This window comes from Triticum urartu, chromosome 1 (assembly GCF_003073215.2).
Source record: "Triticum urartu cultivar G1812 chromosome 1, Tu2.1, whole genome shotgun sequence".
Lineage (NCBI taxonomy): Eukaryota > Viridiplantae > Streptophyta > Magnoliopsida > Poales > Poaceae > Triticum > Triticum urartu.
Window position 1 is genome coordinate 561177136 of NC_053022.1, and position 21559 is coordinate 561198694.

Below are 21559 nucleotides of genomic sequence, written 5' to 3' on the forward strand. Positions count from 1 at the left end.
AGCCGCATGGTCTGCTACTCGTGAATGATGGAAGCAACCACCTACCATGAAGGCCTGATGGACCATTGGCCTCGCTCAAGTACGCCATGCGCGGAAGTCCCACTCCAGTTTGTAAGGACACTTATGTGCAAAGTGATCGGATTTCCATTTATACATGCTTACAAAATACCCAGTGATCAATAAGTACAATACATAAGCTATACCTTATGGATCGTGTAGTACCAGGAAAATGTAAGTTATCCGAATAATCCACAAGTATAGAGTACATTTATATCCTGTATTCACACCAATTCAGTAGACACATACACCATCCATCAGATGTACATTTATGCACAAGACGTAAACCACACACCAATATATCATCTCTAGATAGCTCACATACTAAATCACCTGGAATAAAAACAACACGGTGCAAATAAAGTTAAACGGCAAACTACTATGGAAATACAATGTATCTTTGGCTACCCAGTATAAATCTTCAGTTGTGTATTTGCCCCCACATTCTTGAACGAAATGATTCTCTAGGGTGCAGGTGTAAACTGCATGCAAATTGGTGGTTTAATCTTGGCAATGGCAAGTATGGAAGAAGGGAATGTCCATATTCCATCCCCACATATCAAACCGGATGCAACCGCAGGGACCATGAAACCAGCCTCCTTTTTGTTTATCTTGTTCCAGACAAAAACCACCAAACTTCCGACGCACATATCAATTGCGAAGCTCCCGCCGACAAGGAATGGGACTGCCATGGCCATGGGTATGGGCACATACTTGCTATATCTGTGTGGCATGACATCTCTTGCGATGCTGAGGAGTGCTGCAAATGCGAAGAATCCACCAGAGAGTGCTAGACAATACTTCGGCAACACCGAGAACCCCTCCACGCCAAGTATTGCCATATTACGGTATATCAATGCATACGGCGCCTTCCAGTAACCATCTGGGTTGCCAATATCAAATGCCTTGTAGAAGAGCATGAACGTAAGGGGAGCAAGGATGCAGCCCATGACCGTACCAATGGCCTGTGCCACCATCATGGATCTTGGTGATGTCTTTGTTAGATAACCCGTCTTGAAGTCATGCATCAGATCTGCAGATATAAGAACCAACTGCTTCACACATGTACCAGTAACAAGGCCTGCAACGACACCATTGTCCCTGCCAGCCCAACCCGCAAAGACGAAGAGTCCAATCTTCCCATAGTTATACCCCATGTTGATATCAGTAAGCCCTGTGCCGTAAGAGTTGGCGAATCCAAGCATGGGGGCTACGACATAGGCTATAACTATGTAGTACCATTTCACTTGTCGAAACATTATTGGCGTGGTAATCGCTGCAACGACGCTTAACACGGCATACCCAGAGTATGCCATCCAAGCGGGGAGATGGCCTCTCTTGAAGACCTCATCGCGCTGCATATCCTCGAGTGAGACCGTATTGTCCATATTTTTCGCTGTAATTCATCCAGTCAACATTAGAACAACATAATTGATTCTAAAATGGAAAATGTCGAAGAACAAATGTACTGGATTTATGTTGTCCTGCTGTCCTCACCTCTATTACTGATATACTTACGGCTAAATTGTCGATACATGCCCTTAAAAGTGATGCTAATAATTTTGATGAATTGGTAGAGTCCATCCCCCAAGATAAGAGCGATACATATGAAGGCCTGGATGGTGAAGAAAATTGTTACTAATGAAGATAAACTATGACTGCTGTTGCTATTAATTAACGGAAAATGCCACCAAGGAAAAGGATTATGCTACAATTAATAAGTACCTTGTAGCCGTACAAACTTTTCATGCTGCTCTCTTTTACAGTTGCAGGGTACCAATCACCCTTGTTTTTACTGATGAGTGGGTACAATATTCCATATGAAAGAATTGCACCTAGGAGGGTGGAAACATTTACTATATGTGGGCAAATCATCCCAGCGCCGACGTATGTCATGCTGAAGTCAAAGAAAAATCTGACAAAACAAAACGTGGCGAACTAATTAAGAAAGTCTGCTGCACACCACGAATCTGACAAAACATAGCGTAATGGCGATCGACAATGAGGAGCAGAATTGCGAAAAGGATTTTACGTCTGCTTCCAGGCCTTGAGACCAAAAGTAGGGAACTGAACAAACCCACAAGCATCGCCGCCGGTGTAGAACCACTGGAAGAAACTCCATATGAAGCTACCCCCAAAGTATTTCAGAAACCCACGTATTTGCTTCCTATCATGGATGTAAAGGAAAGATTAATTCATTTGTATAAAATCAAGTAGTCACTCCATATTGTCCAATTTAATGTCTGAAAGAACAACGCGACGGGCATAACTCCTCAGGTCAGAATATACAAATATACATACTTTGAATTCTTGTCTCCCTGGGTGGTATGGAAGCCGTTTATAAGAACTGCAGTTGCCGTCCCACTAGGGTAAGTTAATTTATAGTCGACGACCAATACCTGAAAACATGCATGATGTTTCATATTTAGTGACAAAGGCCGATGAACCGCCCGGGCACAATTCTATAATATGGCGTTGCTAGTTCTTGGTTGTTTTTCCCTTTTCTTTTTGAGGAATTAGAGCAGCAGAGGTTCCAACTCTATTTTTTGCTTGCTCGCTGGTTATTGTTTTTATTTCATTCATCTAATTTTTTGTGTACGTTAATCCTAGCAACGGAGTACACGTGCACAAACAGGAGGATAAAGAAGCTAGCGAGAGGCAACCGAGCAGCAAACTAGAGTTAAGCACACTCAAATCTGTTATGCATTCAATTTAAAAAAGAAGCGGAACCTGTCTAAGGGGAATCAAGGTGAGGAGTCCACCGAAGCAGCAAGAAAAGAGGAATGCCGTCATCCAGCCAATCCCTGGCTCCTTGTAGCTCCCCGGCCGGTTGGCCACCGAGTCGCCGGCGAGCTCGTACGTCTTTTTGTTTAGACCCAGCAAGGTTGACCCGAACCCACCTGCAATGCATCACTCAAATAGCCAATCAGGTAGTGCAAAGCTAGTAACTGATACTAGTAGGAAGACATGGCAGGATATGCATGGCCCTAACCGGCGAAAGCGATGGTGTAGCAGGCCACGCCGCATGTCTGGACGATGGTGTTCTCCTGTGGGGTGAAGGGTCGTGACACGATGCCGAAGCGGTCCAGCAAGCTGGTCCAGCCACGGAGCGCGAGGAAGGAGAGCAGCGCGGCGGAGACATTGAGCGTGGGCACTAGTCCGGTGGTGAGCGACATCCTCATGACGATGACGGTGTAGATGCACCCGATGAGCAGCGCTGCCACCATGCCGCGCACCGTCAGATCGTCCTGCCACCGCCCCACGGGCTCCAGCTCGTGCTCGCGCGGCCCCGCGGCGAGCGCGGGATCTGATGACTCCATGTCGCCTTCCGCGGCCTCGTGTTTCTCCATCTCCGGCGCGACGACGTCCATGCCCACTCTCTGCTCCTTGCCTCTGCATGCAGGAAGAAAAATGATACTACCTCCAGTCCGATTTAAGTGTCGTTTTTTTTAGCAAAAGAGGGTTTCCCCTCCGATTTCCATTAGAGAAACCAGGTCGAAGCCGAGCAGTAGTCTAGTAGTTCGATACAAGTTCAGGCTCAAATAAGAAACATAAAGCAGAGCAGGGGCTTAGCTAGCCTAGCAACCCTGCGATAACAAATCCCAAAGCTACATTACGACTCCAAAACATAATGAAGAAGGCAAAGGACGCAAAGTAACAGTAGACAAGCTCTAACGATTTAAGTGTCGTAGAAACAACGATTGGTCAGTACAAATTCCTACTAAGCTGGCGACACGAATTTCGGATTGGAGGGAGTTCAAAAAAACGTTTCTTAAGAATGACCCAATTTGGAGCATTTCAATTTCAGCGCGGCAGAAGAATTTAACATGCAAGATCGCTTACCTCAACGAGATAAGAAGAAACCACACCGCTCGGCCGACTAGCTGGTTTCCGGGGAAGTCACGCCCTGTTTCGTGACAATCCAAGCTGGGGATGAGATCCTGATGTTAGTGATTGCCGATGGTATGGTTTTATGTAGGGAATCATTGGGAAAAGTCCACTCTCTTGTTTTTTTTCCTATATCTAGCTGTTTCCTATATTTTTCTTGTGTGTTGAAGTATTTGATTCTCTTGGCAGGAGAAGGCTACCGCCCAAGTAGAGATGAACCCAAATTCTTTAACATCTGGTTGCATCCCAATCTTATTATTTTTTCGTTGTTAATGATGTACTAGTATCCAGAAAGAAGCTGGTTGCCATTTCCATTGGCTATGACTATGAGTAGTTTGACTATGAATTTCTCAAATAAAGAAAGAAATATGGCAGAAAGACTAGCGGTGGCAGCAGTCGATCTGGGCCACGCTAACGGTTGTTGGGACTTGGGACAGAGAATAATGTGCCCTGTTAATAGCACTAGGGGGACAATAATGTGACGATTAAATAACATTGTACAACTCGTATATATTTTAGGGAGTCAACGAGAGAGAAATGTTCCTTCCACAGCTTGGAATTGGTAAGGTACGTGATTTGCCGGGATAAAAGCATCTCTAGCCCACACCGCATTCCGTCAGCCTGCAAACCTACGATGAGGGGCGCGACAAACAGGTTTGCAGGTCTATTTTTGCCCGCGGCAGAACAGACACCACAATGCCGAACTGCAAAACAGAATTGCACAATTCAAAAGAAATTCTGATAATTAACAAGAATAGTTCGGCATTGCGGTGTTTGTTCTGCTGCAGGCAAGAATGGACCTGCAAACCGCAAAAACAGAATTGCACAATTCAAAAGAAATTCCGACAATTAACAAGAATAGTTCGGAAATTCAACATATATAGTTCTCACATAAAAATAACAAATAATATAGTTTTAAGCATCTAGGGAACCGAATTGAACATTTTTGCATCAAAACAACAACAATAAAGTGGTGAAACCTTGATAAACAACCATCAAGCACCATCAACACCACCAGCACCAACACCACCGTTGGAAGCCATCCTTCTTCGCTCCAAGATCCCCTTTCTCATCAAATCATGCCACTCCAAGGTTAGCGCATCCATCTCATTACGGTTCATGGTCATGATTTTGTTCTCCTGGCAATGAGCTTGGCAAGAGCCTTGGTTTCCTCGGCTTGGGCTCTTTTCTCCTCAATTGCGGCCTTGCGCAACCTATCCGCCTCTTCCACGGCTGCCTTGCACAACTTCTCCTCCTTGATTAGGTTCACTTCTCCTCTTTCTCTTGAGACCTCTTCATTGCCAACTCTTTTTTTTTGCTTCTATAGTCATGGTAACCATCAACTCATTTGAGTGCACCATATGATCTATCTTGTCTCTCAAACTTGATGCGTCGGACTCCTTCTTCATATTCTCCTTGGCCTTCTTGTTGCCATCCGGCCTAACCTTGTTTCTCCCTCCTTCATCATCTTCTTCATCATCCTACAAGGTGAAGGTACCTCTCTTCGGTGGTGCTTCTTTATCCCTCACCTTCCATTTCTCGCTTTTCTTAAGCAATGCTCAACAATGCTCGAATGCAAAGGGCTGGCCCCTGGATGCCGGCATGTCCCTATACCTCGCGGCTGCAATTTTATCCTACAACCAAAGCAACTATGTCAAAGCACTATCATTTGCAAACATCGTCACCAATATGATTAAGGAAAAAAGCACTCACCCAATCGGCTTCATTAGTGCCACCTGGAGGTGCATTGTACACTTGCTCCAAGCATCCACACCACCGGCTAACCGCCGCCTTGATCACATCCCAACCTCCTTGGAGTGGTCTATAGGTGCGTGGTGTCGGCTCAACATTCCTTGGCATCAACCGGAAGAACTTGTCTTCTATCATTTGCCAATACCTCTTCCCGGTTTGGTCGGTGCCGTGGATGGCATCGAGGGACACGGCCTCCCAAGCTCGGATCAGCACCTCATCCTCTATTTGGGTATAGCTCTTCGACCTTTTGCTATATGTTGCTGTTTGCGATGCCTCGAAGACCTCCCCTTCAATCTCTTGCAACTCATCCTCTTCATCGCCGCCACCGTGTACCCCGCCGTCCATCTTGTCGTATACATAATCTTCGAGGGGTGCATTCTCATTGTTCACTGCGTTTACCTCAAGGAGAGCCGCATAGTCGGAGCTACAAAGAGTCGCATAGTCCCCAAATTATTGAGCTAAAACCCGAACGGCGACAATCAAAACTGGTGGGGGCGGACGTACCTTGCAGGCATTTCATCGAACACCGGTGGGGCGGAGGCAGGGGGCGAGCGTAGAACTCGCAGGGGCCTTCTTGGCTGCAGGCGCCCGCTTGCGTTTTGCCACGACGTTCCTCACAGGCTGCGCCGGCTCGGTATCACCAATGTTACCGACGATGGTAGGGCGAGCGGCAGCGCGAGCTGTAGTGCGAGCACCCCTCTTCGGGGCGGCTACGGTGGCGGCAGGAGCGGGCGTGCCTCCCTGCACGATGACGTTGCTCAGTCGCTTGCGAGGAACAACGCCGGAGGAAGCTTCGGACGCGCCCACAACATCACTAGTGGGGAGATCCACCGCGGCGCTGCCCGCCGTCGATTTGGCTAACCCTACTTCCACAGTGATGAGCGTGGAGTCGGGGGTGTCCATGGCCTCACTGGAGGCCGCGGTGAGGTCTGCCGGAGCGGGGAGGTGAAGATTTGCGCCGGCGGCGGAGGGGGAAAGCCGGAACTGCCGCGGTGAAATGTCCCTCCCGCCAAATCAATCTAGGGATAGAGGGCGCCTTCGGGCCGACCACGCAAATGCCTTTTTGACAGTTCCGGAGGGGGAAATTGCCGCGCCCCTCAAATTTTTTTGCAGGCCGGTCAGTTTTATGGTATCTGGTCTGGCAGCGTTTTTTCGGCCCAAAACGGCAAAACGGCAATTATTTTACAGTTTTGCCGGAAATGCGGTGTCTACTAGAGATGCTTTAAGATAGAGGAGAACAGTACGCCTAACTCAAGCCGCTTTGCCCTGCTTTGCAACAATGATTGTGGCAAGAAGTACAGTTGTATTGTAGTTGACTTTGGACACAAGTGACAAGAAACACAGTTTCTTTCAGTTTGAGCAGCAAGGGCCCTTTGTTTAGAATTGACGTAAACAGCCGTGGAGAGAGAGAATAGTGATAGTGTGTAAGAAATTCGTATAATATATCGTTGGGTGCAAGGGGGCACGTTATATTTGATTACTCGGGATGGCTGTAAGCCACCTAAATGGGCCTGTGTTGACGATACTATTTCTACATTTAGAAATAATTTCAGTTTATATATAGTATAGTACAGTGGTGTAGCAAGGATTGGAGGGGCAAAAATGTTAGGTCAAAAAAAAACTACCAAAGAAAAGCTGTTGTAATGGCATAGAAAGCTCGGTTGTAGGAGCTTATTAGGTTTGAGATTTGCATTTCTTATTTGCTTCAGTGTTGAGATTATTAATAGATAAAATATATTCATCTTTAGACCTAAAATGTGAAATCAGTGGCAAACAATTGGTAAACCATATAGTCAGTTGTTCTTCCTATTTTGTTCCTAAAACAAAACATTACCAGGTTGGCTAGCCGAGGAGAGCTGCAGAAGCGCCGATGAGCAATCAGGACCAGGAGTTCTTCTCCGACCAGCGGCAATCAAGATCCGACATTTGGTGGTCTCTTCTGCAGTTTTCTCTTCAGTAGCAAGAATTTATGCAGTTGGCCGATTTGATGGTCTCCTGCTTCCATACAACTCCGACAACGAGGAGTAATCAGCAGCAGGAGTGGTTCTCCGACCAGCAGAAATCGGGCGGCGCCAGGTCGCCGGCCGACGGTCCCGCGAGGCGGAGGACTGGAACCTCTGGAGACTGGAGGAGGCGACGTGGGCCGGGGGCGGCGGCGCGCCCCTGCCGCAACGGCCAAGCGATGCATCGAGCGAGCAGAGGGGGGCAGCGAGCGACGGGACACAGTCCCAACCCTGGTCCTCGCTCTCATGTTCTCCTGGGCGAGCGAGTTGCATTGGGCTGACCAAAACTTGCGCTGCATCCCGGGTCAATATTTTTCCACGTAGAAGATGGGCCGGAGTTTTCGTTGCAATCCGGGCCATGGCCCTAGTTGCCGGGGACCCCAGCTCAGCCCCTGGTCTAGCTAAGAGCAACTCTAGCAGACCCCGCATCCTCCCGGCCCGCAAAACGTGTTTGCAGTTCACGCAAAAACGTCTTTCTGAAAGTAGAGCTATCATTTCTGTTGATATGAGGAGCAGGAGGGAGACGGTATATGAGATCAGGCTGTAGGGTATATATTGTACAACTATCTTTCCCCTTATGACTATCTGGCCTCCCACCTTTCCCACTTTGAATGACGAGGTTGATCACAGTGAGTGACCTCGGATAATTTGCCCCTTCGCCTTGATATGGCCCATCTCTGCAGTTTCTTCACTCGCTATGACTTTTGTAGTTGCGCTTTTTTGCCTCTATGACAAGACATTGGGATTGCATGCGAAATATTAAAACTTGAGCATTTATGATATGATTAGTTGTCCCTTTCTTTGTTTGTGTATAGTATTCCCTTCGTTTTTATTTAGTCTGCATATTTGATTTGGTCAAAGTCAAGCTTTATAAACTCTGACAAAGTTTATAAACAAAAATATTAACATATACAATAAATAATTAATATTATTAGATTTATTATTGAATGTACTTTCACATCATATAAATTTGAACGATAAGTGTTTATATTTTCTTCTATAAACTTGGTTAAACTTTATGAAGTTTGACTTTAGTCAACTCTAATATGCAGAGTAAATAAAAACGAAGGGAGCACCTTGTAATGCTTTTATTTGGTTATTGGACTACTTGACCTCGCATAGCTCTTCAAGCGGATTGGGCACTTAGCGAGCTTACACAGTGCCAAAGTGAAATAGTAAAAAACAGACTTCTCCGAGCGATAAACCATGTGAACTGCATGTGTTGTTCCGCTTTGCACACAATTAATTGTATCTTGGCAGCTACGTTATGAGCTAGAATTCGTCCGTGCTTGCCAATCGAGATGCATGTTTTTGTTTGTTGATAATAATGAACGATGCAACACTTGCGACCTGAAAGAATTAACGTTTTGGGTTTGCACCCAATATATTTCATACTTTGTCCGAAAGCCGGGAGTCGTTCTTGGTATGTGCTCCAGTGCAATCACATGCTCGTTGTGTGTCATGGCGTTTTTAGTAGATTGGATATAAGGGCGGACTGCGATGACTAAATGCATGGTGTTTTTGGGCCCAATTGGGGCATGTTTTGAGATTGTGAGTGTCTTGTCGTACAGGTGGAGGGTGTTGGCGCTGGGGAACAATTCTATTTGTTTCATCTACACTAGCTAGATTAACCACCTAGCTAGAACCTGTGATGCCTTTATATGAGACAATATATATATTCCCTACAAGTTAGCACTGGCTAGCTGCTTTGGTTGGCAATCTTGATCCCCCAGCTCACGTCCTCACAGTGCCGCACATACGGCACCACCTTCCCCACATCCACGTCCCTCCTCGCCGTGCAGTCATAGTAGGACGGTGAGTGGAAGCACGGCTCGACGGACATCGCTCGCACACACGGTGGTTCCGGTACCTCCTTTTTCTCAGCCAAGTCGGACTCGGACCAGATGGGTGTGCTGGGCATGATCCACGGTCGTATCCCGCCAAGCCCCTGCGCGACGTACCCGAACGTCGAGAAGCCGGTGGTGACGAGCACGTCGCAGGTGCTGAGCAGGTACATCTCACTCAGCGCCCTCCTGTCGTGGGACGTGTCCCCCCACTTCTGCCGCCCCTCGTGACTCGGCTGGTGCACGCCGCCGGCGACCCTGCCTCCGCCGTACTCCTCCCTGATCCTCTCGTAGTACCACGCGCTCAAGGAAGTGACCAGGATAGCCTGGTCGGATGCGTTGATCTTGGACGACGACGTGATCTCCGGGAGAAGCTTCTCCCTGCGGACGCACGAGAGGACCTGGTCCAGTATGTGTTGTAGCGGCGTCGGCTTCTTCTGGAACACCCGGATCTGTATGCCGACACGCTGGCCAACGCCTGCGAGGTTGGTGCGGTAGTAACTGGTGACTGCGCGCCAGACGTCGTTAACCGGGTGGAACAAGTACCGTCCGAGGTGGAAGAACGCCATGTCCTTCTCCGGGAACATCCTGCCCAACTCGTCCTGGAACGACGGGACGAGGAAGAGCCCCGGGACGAGGTAGCTATCCGTCTTCATCAGCAACCACGGCGCGCCGTGGAGGAGCAGCTGATGCTCGTCGCAGTAGAAGAGCTTGTCGTGGAAGTCGTAGCCGCCCTCGAGGTGCAGGTAGACGAACGGCGGCCGGCGATCACCGCCGTCCGACCACGACGCGTTCCCGTGGGCACCCACGGAGATGACGTTGGCTTTTAGCATGTTGCCGAGGCTCTCGTTGGAGCCGATGCCGTAGTCCCTGAGGTGCCCCAAAGGGAAACTCCTGCCAGAGGGCAGCAGCCACGTCGTCCCAGGGAAGGGCTCGCAGAAGAGGGCGCTGATGTCCTGCTTGTACTGGTGGATGAGGAGGACACGGTCCGTGAGCACGGCGTAGAGGAAGGCCGAAGCGGTGGCGAGCATTCGGTTGCCGAGGCCGCGGTAGCTAATGGAAATGAGGTAGCGGCAGTCCGTGGCGGCAGCGCCCTTACCGGACTTGAGCTGCCGGACCGCCGCCCTATACGGGGCTGTGCCAGGGCCGCACCGCTTCTGTAGGGCTTCGTGCCTCCGGAGCTTGCCAAGTAAGTAGGGGGATGGTTTATGCGATGCGTTCTTCTTCTTCTCGTGGTAGCTGGCGAACTCGTACCGGCTCCGGCACGACCGCTTGCTGAATTCTGCGGTGAGCAGGCCGTCGAGGAGCTGGTCGGCGGTGAGGTCAGATGGAGGTGCGTCTAGAGATAAAGAGACATTTTATTAGCAAACCCGTGGTCGAAATTTCAACATTTTATTACCACCACATGGCATAGGTGTTGCTCTACATCAGCTTTTGATTTACTCCCTCCAATCAGAAATATTTGTTGAAGAAATGAATAAAATAAATGTATCTAAAATTAAAATACTTCTAGATATTTTGATTTCTTCAACAAGTATTTTCGGACAGAGAAAGTATGATTTTGATAATTGCCTTGATAGGAGAAATTAGACTATATCCCATGAAAGGGATTCCTAGTCCAGCCTGTTTTATAGTTTAGGTGAAAGAGAATACGGTGGACTTGGGAGTACATGCTCAATTAATTAGCTACCGAGTCTCCACTGTCCAGTGGCACATGGTAAATTGTGACTTTGACGTGCGTCCACTACTATCACTATAATGGTATAGTATAGGCACTTGACCCAAGGAAGAGAAAAAGAATGAATTCAGCAACTCGATGGAACTCCAATCATAGCGCTCTACACTCTAAGTTTCTTTAGAGATTTAATATAAATTATATACAAAGCAAAACAAGCTTAACCTATATTTTAAAATACGTTTATATACATATATCCGTATGTAGTCTATAAAAAAATCTCTGAAAAAAATTTAGAAACGGAGGGAGTACCTTGCAGGAAGGACCAGGGCGAGTCGGCGGAGAAGACGACGACTGCGAGCACCGTCGCGGCCAGGACGCAGACGGCTGGCACGAAGCTCTTTGGGCGGCTTGGAAGCCGCCGCGGCCGCCTCTTGGCGGTCTCCAGGTCGGCCAGCGATGAGGACGACGACGGCGCCGGGTCCCTTGCGGCGTCGGTGCTGCTTCTCTCGACTTCCATGCTCGCTTCCGGCCTTGGTCGCCTCGCGGACTTGCGTGGATAGAATAACGAAGGGAGGGAAACAAATGTGCGGGAGCTCCACCGCGGCTGTGTGCATATTTGTGGGAAGAGAGACCTGGTATTGGGTTTTGTTTTCTGTTTTCTTTTTTTTTTAGGGGAGAAGACCTACGGTTTTGGACTGGGTAGGTCAATGATTCCAATCGGGCAGCCGATAGCGACCATGAGATGCGCAACCAGGCCTGTAGCGATGCGATGCGTGCCTTCGTGGGCATGCATGGACGACTTCGCCTGCCTTATCCTATTCCACATCCCATCCGTGTTGTCATCCACACGTCTCCTGAGCTTGGGAGTTTAGTACAAGGTGATCACCATAGTATATTTTATTTACAAGGGCCGGTGTGAGCTACTCTCTGGTTGTGGCTCACATGAACTAAGGTTTCTTGGAAATTAGTTACGATTTGAATTCAAAGATGAGTTCGTCCCAACCACCCACGCATCTATCTATCTGATTACAAGCCGGCCTCAGCCGCCCAATTCCTAGGCAAGAGAGAAGGAAATCAGGGAACGGCTACAAGTAGTAGCAGTACACGAGGTTAACGGGCCAGTTTGGACTTGCAAGCCACCGGGGAAGTTTCTTGGGCCTGTCGACTTGCAGTGGTGGAGCCAGCAAATATGCATTAGGGAGGCCAGGTGCTGCTAAAACTGGTTGGGGAGGGCTTTTCCCAGTCCGGCCCCGCATGGCGACCAGGGGGGAAAACCTAATCCGCCGTCACCAGCTCCCCCGGCCCTTCTCCCCTCCTCCCTCGTCGCTGCCACGGGGCCGGACTGGGAAAGGGGGGGGGGGTCTGCATAGGATTTCGGTGTTGAGCATATTTTGTTTTTGCTATCTTAATATAAGCCATACCTAGTGAAAACAACCATAAATTAGCAATGCTTGCAACAAACATGCAGGTGCATCATATTGTGATCTACAAACCAATTTCATGGAAGTTGATTAGCTATGTTGGTTTACAAGCTAGAACAAAAAATTGCTAACCAACAATGGATGGGTGTTTTGACTCACCAACATTTAGATTTGTACTTTTTTTGGCACTTGGAGGCAAAAACAAAATTACAGTCCAGAAGCATCTTTATTGCATTATAGATGCTACAAAACTAATAAACACTAATGTGCTAACTAAGAAACACTAATGTGCTATCGTGAAAACATATCTAAACCTAGATGGAAGCAACAAGATTTTGAAATCAAGTCGAACACTCGCATTACCGCCAATATTGGGAATTTTCAATCCCATCAGATTATTGTGATATGCACAAAAAATTAACCAAAATTTGTAGATGACACAACGCTCCACTACACATCAGATATAACATATATACGCTCAGCAAAATTCATCGAAGCAAACACTACATCTAAAAGTAACGCAAAACAAAACAATTGATTAAAAATGAATCAAAGAAGAGATGAACCATAGTTCGGGTGAGTACAAACCAGGGGGTGACGCCTGTGATGCGCGTGTAGCTTCTTTGCCGCCTCAAAACGGTGCACCAACACAAGAAGGGGATTGTGATGGGTATGGCCTGGTGCGTGACCGAGGCGGCGATGGGGGTTACCAGTCCAGTGATAAGAGCAATGCTTGGTGCAGTAGACAGGGGGCCGGACGTAGCAGTGACGCCCGAGTAATGGTAACCGTGGTGGAGCTGATGGTGCGGACGTAGCCGTCGTGGTGCGTGAGCTCGGCGAGCTCAGGAATGGGCTCACCCGTGCGTTGGGAGGCGGGAGGTGGGTCGGGGAGGCAAGATTTACTCACGACGGATGGAGCAACACGTGAGATTTCAACGAGAGTTACTAGGAAAGGATTAAGTCATGCAATTAATTGACAGATAGAAAATCATATATATTTTTTCTTTTTGTGAGAGGCACGGCCTACCTCTCGCGTAAGCACATCCGTGCATCCACGAGAAGTAATTTCGTCCCTCTATTGGCAAGAAAAAAGAAAATGCATTTATATACTCCCTTCATTTCTGAATATATAAGTCTTTTTAAAGATTTCGTTATGGACTACGGAGCAATATGAGTGAATCTAAATTCTAAAATCCATCTATATCGTAGGGAAAACGTTTGTCTATATACAGTCGTATGTAGTCCAAATTAAAATCTTTAAAAGAACTTATATTTAGTAATGGAGTACATACTCCCGGCGGATGCTTGTACACGACGATCTTGAATTCTTCATGTGCCCAGGCAAGCCCTTTCCTGGTGTTCCAGCTCCAGAGCAGCCGGGTGGCGGAAGCCCTGTCGGGGCGGATCGAGCTGCCTTCACCGAAGGAGATGATGTAAACTTCATTACTCAACCTGGTTGCATCGTAGTTCGAGTACGAGGACTGGCCGGCGGAGCGGTGCTGGCGGGAGAGGATCGAGGAGTGGAGGAAGGCGATCCACGTCGCGGCGAGAGGCAGGGTGTGGCGAGCTACCGGGACGAGCACTGCTGGTGCTGAACCAAGCGCACCATGATCTCACCAAGTACCTCTGATATGTACTCCCTCCATTCCTAGATTCATTTGTTTTGTTCCGTATGTAGTTCATTTAGTGAAATCTCTATAAAAATTTATATTTAGGAATAAGAGGGAGTATTCATCATCCCCTGACTCCATGGACGGAAGGTGCTCGTATCACTTGCTGGATTGCGCTTCGTTTCTTCATCACTACATGCGCACGTTGCATGTGCCCGTGATGAAGTGCAAAAGAAAGCAGAATTCATGTGACATACAGAGAGAAGACGTCATAATAATTAAGAAAAATAAAAAGAATGCACCAGCCGGGAATCGAACCCGGGTCTGTACCGTGGCAGGGTACTATTCTACCACTAGACCACTGGTGCTGCTATGTGCTATTTCTTTAGAGAATATAATAATCGCAGACCTAGGCCAATGGTGCTTCTGTGATGTAATTATTTTATCAGTATAGGTAGACCATGTAAGAACATACTCTATGATGCAATGAAGAGTTATGGATTTTGCAGCTCCTAGCTAGAAATGGGGGCGGAACTCCGGCCTGTCTGTCCATGCGCTCGTCTACTATCTTAATTCAACCATCCCTGGCATCATTGTCCAAGATTTCAAGTCTCAATACCTCGTGTAAGCGAACCATTCTTTGAAATCGACCGGTTTTCATTTCTTTTGATGGATGCTAAAATTATCAAAGAACCTCCATAAAAGGAGGCAAACCTGAGTGGCCTTATAAAATATGTGTACCCTGAATCTGTACTCCATAATGTTACTTACTTGAAGTTTCTCTTGTCTGCACTTCTGAATAAATATAATATGTAAGTTGTGGGCTCTCTGGCTTTGTAGGCATCTCTGTTACAGGGACGCATTAGATAATTAGTTCTATATATGATATTGTCATTATTTGTCTGCCAAATAACTGAGCTGTTGCAGACAGTCTTTATATTGCCGCTGACATAGACAGCCTTTGCCCAATTAACCAATATAGGCAGATTTGTCTATTATGCGGGCACCACTATTTATTTTGTAACTTCTTGGCACAATGTGCTCCTGTCTGAAGCTTGATTTCTGTAAGAACTCATTTTGCTTACTTCCTACTACTTTCCCAGTGTCACATGTTATGCCAATGACTAAATATGATTATACTCTTGGGAACTGATCTGCAAAAACCACGTTGTAGAGTGAAGTCCATGCTTTGACATTTACTGATCTATTACAAGAATTGGGTGGAAACTCACACATGCAGCATAGTTAGGCGACTCAAATACAAATGGGTGATGACAAGTGAGATCACATTCTAGTTGACAACTTTAAGCCTTTGCCGGTTTCAGGTTAGTCCCTACATCAGCAGAATGAGGCTTGGACTTTCAGATATTGGAATCCTGCTAATGTCATTACAAACTCTGTGATTTACTATCTAGTTGCCTTTCAGATCAAGCAAGTCCTCTGTGCAATCCAGATATGTATCCGAGAAAACCGGTGTATCTTCTATGGCGCGACGAAACGACGTTCCAAGCGCGATCTGACTTCGATCCCTATTTCTTTCACAGGTGTAACTTTTACGGAGGGGTTTTAGCAGAAATACTAGTACGTTCCAAGCGCGGCCTTGAGCGGATCGTAGGAGACGCTAATGTATAGGCTGAAACATCTCTAGTACTACTGTGGATGATGGAATGAAGATTATGTTCCTTGGACAGAAGCAGATGTTGTCACATGAGTTCTATGTGCAAGAATTACATAGTATCTAGGCACAGAGGAACCAGATCATCAAAGATTATGAACTGACACATACTAGTAAGCTGGTGGTGGGCCCCAAACCGGGCAAAACACAGAAGGAAAGAGAGTAAAGTTTCAACTAGAACAGAAGGGAAAATAAGAGAACAGTGAGCAGAGCAAAATCTGTTCTTGAATTGCCCTCATCATTGCAGAAGTTCATTCCGCAATGTGCTTACCAAAATTGTCGGAGGACACCATCGAGAACGTTGTTTGTTAGCCAAGGAGACACCAACCAGTATCTCAGCCAAATCAAAAGAATCCTCTAAAAGAAGCTAAATCGAAAGAAAAGGAAATTATGTGAAAGCACAGCACACATAAGAAACAAGTAAACCCGCTGTCGTCGTTCAATAATATTACAAATTAGCAACAAAAAAAACTAAATATGATAGAACCAAACATTAGATACTATAAAAAAACTCAATCGTCAAGAGTAACATTATTGGAAGCAGGCTGTGAGATATAACCAAAATGAAGAGTTAGGAATCCCAACACAAACTTCAGAGAACAGTTTAACAAATGAATCATTCTGATGAAACTCAAAATTTTCTGAATTTGATTTGTGGGACCCTCCTCAAAAGAGGAAAGACCCTTTAAAAATTAGCGTATGCTGTTTATTGTGGCGTGCACACGGTATTCTTTAGTAAAAGGCGAAAGAATAGTTCGCTTTGTGCTCACCACGCAGCTGCGTGCCTTTCACAGTCTGCCCTGCCTGCTCTCTTATACTCTCGCTGGCCACCCATTCTCCCACGACTAGCGATGTGGGACTAAAAAGAGCGCTCCTACAGCCTCCCCTCCCCCTGGCAGGCAGCTGGAGTCGATGCCTCAGCAATTGCCAGGCCCAATACTGGATGGGCCTGGGCCTGGCCCTGATTCAACAACAGAGACTCGCGTGTTGCTTCTTCTCTGTTTTTCTTGCTTCTCCCGGCGGTGGTCACCGATGGGAGTACGCTCACGTGGCGAACACACATGGTTTACTACGAATGCCGCATCCCGTGGAGACCAATTGCCTGCTGTTATTCATATCCCGGTATTTTTCTAAAATGAAATGCTCCCTCCATTCCTAAATATTTATCTTTATAGAGATTTCAACAAGTGACTACATACGTACGGAACAAAATGAGTGAATCTATACTCTAAAATATGTCTATATACATTCGTGTGTGGTAGTCCATTTGAAATCTCTAAAAAAACAAATATTTAGGAACGGGGGAAGTATATAATATCTTTGTACACTTTGCTGGTCTGCATGTTGATCAAGGCGGGAGAGAGGGACGCATCTCACATCACATCGTGTCACATGTGGATGTGGTGGCAGAAAATGGACTTGTGGAGAGACGCACAGAGACCTACCTCCTCCCGGTCACGTCGCTCACACAGTGCATGTATATGTATGTATGTATGTATGTATGCAGTGTACTACTACTAGGAGTACATGCACATGCACACCGATGCCACCTCTTGAGTCTTGACTCGTCGAGGCTCACGAAGAACAGTAGATAGACAATCCAATCCAATCCCCGTTCTCATCATCATGCTCGCACCCCCTTCGCCACCTCATGGCTTGCAACTTGGCAAAAGAGCTACTCCGTGTCCATGGTGATGGGATACCACCACTCCAAATCACATATTTCTTGTGCAAAGCATAGTGCTCAAGATGCAAGCCTCACTAAAATCTGGAAATGCAAAAAAATATAAATTTATTTCACTCACCAAATGAGAATTATCTGATATACGGGCAACGGTCGCATTTCCAGATTTTAGTGAGGCCGCATGTCCTAGCATATCATGTTTGACGTTCGTTGTGTCAAATTTAGCGAGAAGTTCGTGGTTTTCTGTACCCTTCATTCATTTATTTTTTTATTTTATTTTCCTTTTTCCTTGGTTTTCCTTTTTCTTTTCAAATAAGGCTCACAATGTTTTTTAATACATAAAAAGATCACAAATTTTAGAAAATGTATATGTTTTTTAAAGAGGGTTAATTAAAAAATTATGTTTCTGTTTAATTTTTTGAAAAACCTATTGGAAACCAAAAAAACCACTGGAATACTAGAGCAGGGAAAAATCACTCACCATCTTCTATGCGCCAGATTAGACCTTGTAGGGTTTCTTTCCCACAAAAGAAGACCATGTACGTTCTCTTTTTTGGTTCAACAGGAAGAAATCGTAGACCAAAACGAACAGGGGCTGCATGCAAGAAGGCCAGATCTGGATTGAGCCTGATATTTTTTTCTCTTTTTTTTTGCGGGGGGGAAAAGCATTTCATTACTCAAGTGTTACCAGTTTTACATTCATCAGCAACGATAATACTAATCTCCGGTGGTGCGTTTGCAAGCCAACAGGCCGTTCGCTGTTGTCCGCGTCCAATTGCTGCCATGGCATGCCCAGCTTTGTTCTGCACACGGCTAATCTTTCGAAATCCAGCTTGCCGTTCCTTGAGCAGCTCAACGATTTCGGCGACTTGGTGCATGTTCCTGGAGCGGTCCGCTGTCCCAGCATTGATCAATGCTACGATCTCGGCACAATCAGTCTCCACGAGTAGCGGCGCTTGGGACCAGTGCAGGGCTAGCCTAAGCCCCTCCTCGCACGCCGCTAGCTCAGCTTCCAGAGGTCCATGGCAGTTGAACAACCATCTACATGCAGCAAAGATTATCTGTCCTTCGTGGTCACGTAAAATCATACCTGCGCCCGCTTCGCCCTCTGCTGCGACGTACTCCCTCCGTAAACTAATATAAGAGCGTTTAGAATACTAAAGTAGTGATCTAAATGTTCTTATATTAGTTTACAGAGGGAGTAAGAGCCATCAAAGTTGAGCTTGACATGTCCTGCTGGAGGTGGCACCCATGTGACATCAGGAAGTAAACGGCCTGTCATATGAGTACTCGGTGTGATACATCCACTCAGGTCAGCCGGGAATTTTCCTTTAGTGATGTCCGCCTGCGGGTAGTGCTTGATCATGAGCAGATAGTCCACGTATCCACACAGAAATTGTTTAGATGCTTCAATCGGAATCATTGGCTTATCATGGGTCAGTTCATTATGCACATGCCACACACGCCAAAATACCATGATAACTAACATGCGTTGTGTGTCATTCAGCTCTTGGAGGAGCATTAGCAGCCAGTCCGGTTCAGAATTTCTGAGTGCATCATCAGGCGGAAGATTCCAGACGTTTTCCATTTCATTCCAAAGGTTACGAGCATGGGGGCATCGGATGAGTGCATGATGGGCAGTTTCATTCTCTTGCCCGCAAATCGTGCACACACTAGCTGTCTCCATATGCCATCGATGCTTGTTTGCCCGGGTGGCTAGCGCCTCATGAACAACTTTCCATGCGAAGATGCAAACTTTCGGTGGAGCTCCACAATTCCATAGCAGTTTCCAAGCCGGTCTAGTACCATCAGGTCTGGTGCTCGAGTCACCAACACCTTGCTGGGCAATGATTTCGTCCCGTGCCATATTGTACGCGGAGCGGACTGAGAAGCGACCATGCTTGTCCGGTTGCCATGCAATTGCATCATCTACCATCCGGGTAGAGGGTTTGATTTTCAGTATTTCCGCGACGTCCATTGCGAAGAAATGCTGCCGGAGAAGAGTTACATTCCAGGTCCCGTCAGCATTCAAAAGATCAGCGACCCACTTCAATCTACACCGGCGTTTTTGTGTGATCGGTTTAAAAGGTGCCCCCCTTGGAATCCAAGGGTCACGCCAAATGCGAATGTTTGCCCCATTTCCGACACGCGAGATGTATCCTTTCTTTACCAGTTCGAGGCCGTGTTCAATGGCATGCCATGTAGTCGACCCATTCCCTGTGAAAACTGTACAAGTGATGTTGCCAGAGGGATAATACTTGGCTCGAAGGACCTGTGCACAAAGACTGTCCGGAAACTCAATAAGTCGACATGCTTGCCTTGCTAACAAGGCCTGGTTAAATAATCTAAGATCTTTAAATCCCATACCGCCTCTTCCTTTCGGACATAGCATGCTGTCCCAACTAACCCAATGAGTTTTGCGCTTGCCCTTTTCTGCACCCCACCAGAAGCGACGAATCATCTTTGTTAACTCCTCACACAGGCCAGCAGGTACCTTGAACACACTCATGATATAGACCGGGAGAGCTTGCGCAACCGCTTTAATTTTTATCTCCTTCCCTGCCATGGACAGTTGATTATCACCACACTCCATCAGACTTTTTGCTAATTTCTCCTGTAGGCTTTTTAGCTTCCCTTTACTCATTCTGCCATCTGGGGTAGGGAGGCCGAGATATCTAGCTTCAAAGGTAGTTTGCGTGACCTGGAGAGTGATTTTAATGCTCTCTTGGGTTCCCTGCTGACACGCTGGGCTGAACAAGATTGAACACTTGTTTGGATTGATCATTTGCCCTGTTCCCTTAGCATACACATCCAGAATGTGCTTCACTCTTTCTGCCTGCCCCAACTCTGCCTTGAAGAACAACAAGGTGTCGTCTGCGAATAGCAAATGGGAAATTCCCGGTGCTCTTCGGCAGACTCTCAGCGGAGTGATTGTACCCTGGGTCACTTCCCGTTGCAACAGAGCAGAGAGGCCATCAGCGACAAAAAGGAACAGAAAAGGGGATAGTGGATCACCTTGGCGAAGACCTCTTGTTGGGAGAAACGAATCAAGCAGGGTTCCATTGAATTTTACCGAATAGCTCACCGAGGTCACACAGGACATTACCCAATCTATCCATCGGGGGGCGAAACCCAGACTCTGCATCGTTCTTTTAAGAAATTCCCAATCAACTCTGTCGTACACCTTTGATAGATCTAGTTTATACGCACAAAAAGATTCATGTTCCTTTTTGCAATGCTCAATTGCATGAAAGCACTCAAATGCCACTAACGCATTATCAGTTATCATACGCCCGGGGACGAAGGCACTTTGATTTAAGGAGATTATCTCCCCAAGCAAAGGGCGTAACCTGTTCACCAAGCATTTGGCCACTATTTTGTACAGCACCGAGCACAAACTAATGGGTCGGAACTCCTTCAGTGTCTCCGGCTGATCAGACTTTGGGATCAACACAATAGCAGTGGCATTCGTTTCTGACGGCATGTGTCCAGTAACAAAGAAGAGCCTAACCGTGGCAACAACCGTATCCTTTAAGACAGCCCAGTTTCTTTGATAGAACCGCGCTGGAAACCCGTCCGGCCCTGGAGCTTTTAGGGGTCCTATTTGAAACAACGCATCCGCAATTTCTTTCTCCGAGAAATCTTTGCAAAGTGACTCGTCCATTTCAGCCGTTACTTTTTCCTCTATAAGACCAACAATCTGATCTGCATTTAACGATGGGTCACGGGTGAACAATTCCTTGAAAAAGGACGAGGCCATCAGCTCCATAACCGACGGTGTAGACTGCCAAACTCCATCATCATCTTTCAGTTTTTGGATTTTATTCTTACGTGCTCTCCAAACAGATCTATTGTGAAAGAACTTAGTATTTCGGTCCCCCTCCTTTAGCCAAACAACCCGCGATCGTTGCAGCCATAGGAGTTCTTCTTTATAGAGTAGTTCATTC

At 46.8% G+C, this 21559-nt stretch overlaps 2 protein-coding genes and 2 non-coding genes across 8 annotated transcripts; all 4 read right to left on the bottom strand.

Moving 5' to 3' along the window:
* Nucleotides 1-219: 219 nt before the first annotated feature.
* LOC125530320 (iron-phytosiderophore transporter yellow stripe 1-like) lies at nt 220-11922 on the bottom strand. 5 transcript variants are annotated; one of them, XM_048694720.1, is made up of 9 exons: nt 11532-11922; nt 3901-3984; nt 3050-3450; nt 2788-2957; nt 2359-2456; nt 2090-2224; nt 1783-1972; nt 1555-1672; nt 220-1453 (listed from the first exon to the last, which is right to left on the bottom strand). In XM_048694720.1, exons 1-9 carry the CDS (start codon nt 11834-11836, stop codon nt 522-524), a joined length of 2433 nt encoding a protein of 810 aa, XP_048550677.1. In that variant the 5' UTR covers nt 11837-11922; the 3' UTR covers nt 220-521. The 5 variants fall into 5 exon arrangements, with proteins under 5 accessions (XP_048550677.1, XP_048550691.1, XP_048550698.1 ...); XM_048694734.1 differs by having other exon boundaries at nt 3901-3964; nt 11532-11900; XM_048694741.1 differs by lacking the exon at nt 11532-11922 and adding an exon at nt 7532-9348.
* On the bottom strand, nt 5229-6395 carry LOC125530352. The gene is made up of 3 exons (XM_048694758.1): nt 6202-6395; nt 5659-6121; nt 5229-5579 (listed from the first exon to the last, which is right to left on the bottom strand). Exons 1-3 carry the CDS (start codon nt 6210-6212, stop codon nt 5505-5507), a joined length of 549 nt encoding a protein of 182 aa, XP_048550715.1. The 5' UTR covers nt 6213-6395; the 3' UTR covers nt 5229-5504.
* Nucleotides 11923-14550: 2628 nt separating the features above from the next.
* Nucleotides 14551-14621, bottom strand: TRNAG-GCC. Its single transcript has one exon. It is a non-coding gene; the product is annotated as a tRNA-Gly (tRNA).
* A 1966-nt stretch (nt 14622-16587) lies between these two features.
* Nucleotides 16588-16707, bottom strand: LOC125533432. Its single transcript, XR_007294306.1, has one exon. It is a non-coding gene; the product is annotated as a U5 spliceosomal RNA (small nuclear RNA).
* Nucleotides 16708-21559: the final 4852 nt, after the last annotated feature.